Source organism: Vulpes vulpes, chromosome 14 (genome assembly GCF_048418805.1).
Source record: "Vulpes vulpes isolate BD-2025 chromosome 14, VulVul3, whole genome shotgun sequence".
NCBI lineage: Eukaryota > Metazoa > Chordata > Mammalia > Carnivora > Canidae > Vulpes > Vulpes vulpes.
Window position 1 is genome coordinate 73,091,988 of NC_132793.1, and position 5,794 is coordinate 73,097,781.

Genomic DNA, 5,794 nt, shown 5'->3' on the forward strand with positions numbered 1-5,794 from the left:
ACATTCCTAAATTCTCTTCTCAAACTATCCTCCCACACTTCTAGATTAGTAGGAGGCAAAATTCATATATTGAAACCTGTTCCGCAATGATATGGGGCCTTTGGGAGGTGATTGGGTCATAAGGGTATAGTCCTTGTGAATGAGATTAGGGCCCTTATAAAAAGACCCCAATACGAAAATTATCTTTCAATAAAACTGGAAAAAACAAATAAATAAAATGGAACCCCCAGAGAGCTGCCTTGGCCCTTCTGCTATTTGAGACAGCAAAGAGAGCTGTCCATGAACCAAGAGGTAAGCTCTCATATCAAATCTGCCAGCACCGTGATCTTGGACTTCCCAATCTCCATAACTGCAAGAAATAAATTTCTGTTATTTATAAGCTACCCAATCTATAGTATTTTGTTAGAGTAGCCTGAATGGACTAAGACACTGTCCCTCAGTAGAAGGGGAATAATAAAAGTATTCACCTTTTACTGTTATAAGAATTAAATGAGTTAATAAATGTAAGGCACCTAAAACAGTACGTGGCATATTGTTTGTGTATCGAATAATAATTTTTAAATAGGGTTATTTTGGATGATTTCAGACCCTATCCTCTCTCCTCCAATGTCTTTTCCCTCCTCTTTCTCTGCACAGATGGCCTTGCTGAATTCGCCAAGGAAGGAGCAACCAAGAGAAGTTCCACGTCTCCCCATCAACAAATCTTTCAGTTTACTTGCAGTTATAGCCCTTCTTTGTTACTACAGATAACCTGTTATTATTCCTAAGATCAATTCCTCCACTTGGGCACCCCTCTAGTCTCCTCAAAGACTTATTTATGCAATTATCCCCTTTCTCAAATGAACTATCCATTTTTTTCTTCTCTACTAGAACAATCCCCTAAAAAGTGTCATAAAATCTGCCATCTTAAACAAACTCATCCTGACTCCACATCCCCCTCATGATAGCACCCCTCTTCTCCGCAGATCATAGAAAAATCCCTTCCAAAAGTAGGTCTACAGATGCTGTCTACGCCTCCTTCTTTCCCATAATCTCTTGGCTCCAGTCCCATAAGGCTTACATCCTCACCATGGCACAGGATCCCCACATGACAAAGTCACCAATATCCTCCACATTGCCAAATGCAAGACAGTTCTCAGTCCTCATCTTACCCCCCATTGTCACATTTGCTCACTTCTATTTCTCCACTTGGCTTTGATTAGAATATAGCATTGGCTTCACCTACCTCCCTTCTGCGTCACTAAGTCTCACCCAGGGCTCAGGTCTCTAACTTTCCTCTCTTCTACCTACACTCACCCCCAAGTGACCTTACCTAGGGCTACGCTTTTCAATACTGATGACTCCCTGGAACTCCATATGTATATACCCAACTACCCACTTCCCACCTCTACTTGGATGCCTAACAGGATCTCAAACTTACGCATCCATAACAGAACTCTTAATCTCCCCTTCTAAATCTGCTCCTCTCCCAGTATAATCCACGCAGTAAATAACACCGCAAGTCACCCATTTGCGCAAGGTGAAAACCCCAACTCCAATCTCACATCTTATAGCCCTCAGCAAATCCTACTGGCTCAGCCATTCACCTTATCCAACCACTTTTTTTCCACCTGACAGTCTAAGCCATCATTACTCGATATCTCAACTGGAGCATCCTAACACCCTCTCAACTGGCCTCGCAGACTCATCGCTTACAGCTTTTTCTCCTTCTATATATAAAATTATATCCTATCTTGCTGCTCCCCTGCTCAAAACTTCCCAATGGCATCCAACCACATACCGAGGAAACACAGCTTTTACCATGAGCTTCCGGCTCCAGGTTTCCCTGTGAGCCTCTCAGGCCTTACCCAGGGCCACGCTGGTCCTCACTCAGGAGCTCCCCCTCCCTGATCCTTGGGTTCTGGAAAAGTACCAGCCGGGCAGCCTGCGGGGGAGGGAGGGGAAGGCAGCGATTTAGGGACGCCTTCAGCCCAGGGCGTGACCCCGGGGTCCCGGATTCGAGTCCCACGTCGGGCTCCCTGCAGGGAGCCTCCTGCTTCTGCCTCTGCCTGGGTTTCTGCCTCTTTCTCTGTGCCTCTCATGAATAAATAATTTTTTTTTTTAAAGTACCATCCCGTTGTCCTTCCTGGAAGCTCTACCCCATACACGGGTTTAAACGGCCCCTGTCCTTAGCAGCTCAGCTCAACGTGATCTCCACGGAAACGGCTTCTGAAACCACCCCATCCGCAAGTCCCTGACACCTACTTTTATATTCTCTATAACGCTGATCAGAATTTAAAACGTTCCTGTTTATTTCTAAATACACTTTACATATATTTCTGCCTGCCAGCACCTAGAACAGCAATTTCATAAAAACAAGACACCCTCCCCTCATTCACTATTGCATCCCCGGAGCCTAGAACGGTTACCTGGCAGGAAGAAAACATTGTAAAAAATAGTTGTGTGATAAACCTGCATCCCAGAAATCCCTCAAATCTAGTCCATTCTACAGGAGAAACGTATGCTTTAAGAAAGTTAAATGAATCACCCAAGGTCGCACAACCCGTAAGTGGTAGCTTTGGTTTCAAGGCTTGGAAACCTCCAATTACTACAGCACATCGCTTCCGGATTTTTTTTCCCCCCGCAATTTACGATTCTGCTCGCGAGTCGGGGTTGAAGCTCAGGTGGCCCGCCCTGCACGCTCGCGGGTCCCCTCGCTTTGCCCCGCCTCCGCTCGCTAAGCCCCGCCTCCGCTCGCTAAGCCCCGCCCCCGCGGGTTTGCAAGCGCGCCTGCGCCCTCCAGCGAGTCTCATGCAAAGGATTCTGGGATTGGTAGTCCGCACTCCTCTTGTCGCCAGCAGTGACTTAAAACCGAAATAAAAACAATGTAAGCGAAGCGACACTGAATGCCACACGAACTGAGTAAGGCCCAGGTTCTGGGAAGTGGCGCAAGCTTGTCGTTTTCAAACCAGGGGCTCCAGCTTCGGGGCAGGCGCTGCGCAGACAGCTGCATGGGGTCCTCGGCTGGGCGGGGCTTGTTCGCGGTGGCTTGTGGCTCCTTCCTGCCTCGCTTCTCTCTTTCGCTCAGGCCCGTGGCGCCGGCAGGATGGGTGAGCTGGCGGCGGCCGGGCCGGGGGGTGGGGGTGGGGGGTCGCCGGCCGAACTCGGGGGTCGGGGGCCGGGCGGGCAGGGACAGGGCGGCGAGGAGGACGCTGCCGGGCGGCCCGACGGGGAAGGCCAGGGGAGCGCGGGCCCGCGAGCCCACGGCCCGGAGCGGGAGGGCCCATGCGGCGCCCCGGCCGCGCCGCCGCTGACGGGCGCTGGGCCGCGGGAGCTGCGCCGGGGCTCGGCGCCTGGGAGGGCGCGTCCATGCGGGCGTCCGCGTGCGCGCCTCGGTTGGTTCCGGGAGCCTGAGGGCCGCGCCACGTGCTGAGGCGGCGCGCGAGGGCCTGCGGGCTGCTGCCGGGCGAGGCGGGGGTCCTCGGAGACGTGAGGCGTGACCGCGGCGTACGGACCGACTAACCGGGGCTTCGCTCGCAGGCAAGTGTCGCGGCCTCCGTACCGCCCGGAAGCTCCGCAGCCACCGGCGGGACCAGAAGTGGCATGATAAGCAGTACAAGAAGGCCCACCTGGGCACGGCGCTGAAGGCCAACCCCTTCGGGGGCGCTTCCCACGCGAAGGGAATCGTGCTGGAGAAGGTGTAAGTGGGGGCGCAGGGTCCTCGCGGTGCGGGAGCTCCCCCGGCGAGGCGAGGCGAGGCGCGCGGCCGCCGCCGCACGGGGTCGGCAGCCGCGTGAGGTGGGGGGAGGCGGCAACGGAGGGGCGTCCCGAGCGCTTCCGACGTGCGCACGGCCCCCGGCCGTCGGTCCTCGCCTCTGCGACTAGCCTTGGCATCTTTCTATTCGGGCAGATTAAGGTAAGTTTCTTGCGGGAGGTTACGGTTTCCTGGCGGTCGGGTTTTGAATCCAGGCTCAACAGCTTTGTTTCTCCGTGCGTGTTTGTTGTTTTGCATCTGGTCAAGGGGCCGGAGGTCTTGTCCCTGATGTGCTGTACTGAGGAGAAGCTTGGTCCGTGTCACGGGACTTGGCCGATTTAGGAGCAGACTGAAAAGGTGGAACCCGTAGGGTTTCTAGGGAAGGCAGCTCACGGTGCTGTGCCGCTTGTGTTCCAGGGGGGTTGAAGCCAAACAGCCAAATTCTGCCATCAGGAAGTGCGTCCGGGTCCAGCTGATCAAGAACGGCAAAAAGATCACAGCGTTTGTACCCAATGATGGTTGTTTGAACTTTATTGAGGCAAGTATTTCAGTTTCTGGTATCTGTTCCTTAGAGCGTGTTTTTTCCCACTTTTTTATATGACGAATGGGTATTTTTTAGCGATTGCCAATGATACCAGCAGTAAACTGTTGATTTTATTCCAGGAAAATGATGAGGTTCTGGTGGCTGGATTTGGTCGCAAAGGTCATGCTGTCGGTGACATTCCTGGAGTTCGCTTTAAAGTTGTCAAAGTAGCCAATGTCTCTCTCCTGGCCTTGTACAAAGGCAAGAAGGAAAGACCAAGATCATAAGTTTTGGTGGTAAAAACAGGACAATAAATTTTCATATACCAGAAATGTTTTGCGTCTTATTTTCCTTAACTGCAGAGGTGACGGTGTGTGCTTAACCATTTCAGGAGACTGGGATTCATAGTTTTTCTTCTCTTCGTGGAATAAACAAATCCGCAGCTAATAAATCCAGAATAAATGCACAGTATCCCTGTGTAGAGGGCTTTTGGAGCTCACTGTACTTAAAGCAGGAATCCTGCTGGGAAACCATGCCAATGTGCACCCTGTGATCATCTCCTGGGGACCCAGTATGGTAAATAGCACCCTCACGTTGCTCCCTGTTTGGGGGTTCAAGTATCTAAAGGTTCACGATCCATGTTGTATTTGTGTTTATGACAAGAAGGGCACTGGGTGACTGAGTGGATACAAGTCAATGGATGTGTGTACACCAGGCAAATTAGATCCATGTTGTATTTGTGTTTATGACAAGAAGGGCACTGGGTGACTGAGTGGATACAAGTCAATGGATGTGTGTACACCAGGCAAATTAGACCTGGAAGAAAAACTTGGGGTGTTCAGCTATAGAAAAGATGAACCTAGATGCTCTTGGTCCTGACCTTGTCAGCAACTGATATTTTTTGACCTTGGGGTTTATTTCATATCACAAAGTGTAAGTAATGAGTTAGAAATGCTCAAGAAGTGTTAATAGCTTGGCAGTTGTTGGAAGCTGGGTGTTGGGTGCGTGAGGCAAGTTCTTTTTCATTCTTATTCCAGTATAGTTACCATATGTCAGCATTAGGGTGTACAACACAGTGCTACAATTCCATGTATCCCTCGATGCTCATCCTGACAAGTGTCCTTAATCCCACCACTTATTTTAGCTGGTAACGATCAGTTCGTTCTCTATATAGTTAATGTCTCTTGGTATTGTCCATAAGTTGTCTCAAAATTTCCATAGGAGAAAAAATGGTAAAATCTCATGACTGAAATGAAACTAGCTTTCTTGAATCCCATCAGAGGACTGCTGCTGGCAGTGGGTTAACTTGATCTCTGATCAAAGCATAATGTTAGGTTACGTGTAGGACCTTGGAGAATAGAACTGCTTTGGCTTTCCATTGCCCGTAAGACCAAGACCATCAACCTTTCCACAGCACAGGAGATGTGTGTTGTGTTTTGTCTGATGCTTGCCTGTTCAGCAATAATGCCCTCTCCCTTGCTAAAATTTGAATTCCCCATGCAGCTTCAGGAAGTCCCTCATGCTACTGCTGCTTCTCC

At 50.4% G+C, this 5,794-nt stretch overlaps 1 protein-coding gene across 1 annotated transcript; it reads left to right on the forward strand.

Annotated features, from left to right (window-relative positions):
* The first annotated feature begins 2,788 nt into the window (after positions 1-2,788).
* On the forward strand, positions 2,789-4,588 carry RPS23 (ribosomal protein S23). Its single transcript, XM_025992943.2, has 4 exons — positions 2,789-3,089; positions 3,520-3,679; positions 4,151-4,271; positions 4,397-4,588. The coding sequence occupies exons 1-4, from the start codon at positions 3,086-3,088 to the stop codon at positions 4,541-4,543; spliced, it is 432 nt and encodes a 143-aa protein (XP_025848728.1). The 5' UTR covers positions 2,789-3,085; the 3' UTR covers positions 4,544-4,588.
* The last annotated feature ends 1,206 nt before the right edge of the window (positions 4,589-5,794 follow it).

Coding starts and splice junctions, on each gene's coding strand:
- RPS23 (XM_025992943.2), top strand. Junction 3,680..4,150: donor GGAATCGTGCTGGAGAAGGT/GTAAGTGGGGGC, acceptor CTTGTGTTCCAG/GGGGGTTGAAGCCAAACAGC. Junction 4,272..4,396: donor GTTGTTTGAACTTTATTGAG/GCAAGTATTTCA, acceptor ATTTTATTCCAG/GAAAATGATGAGGTTCTGGT.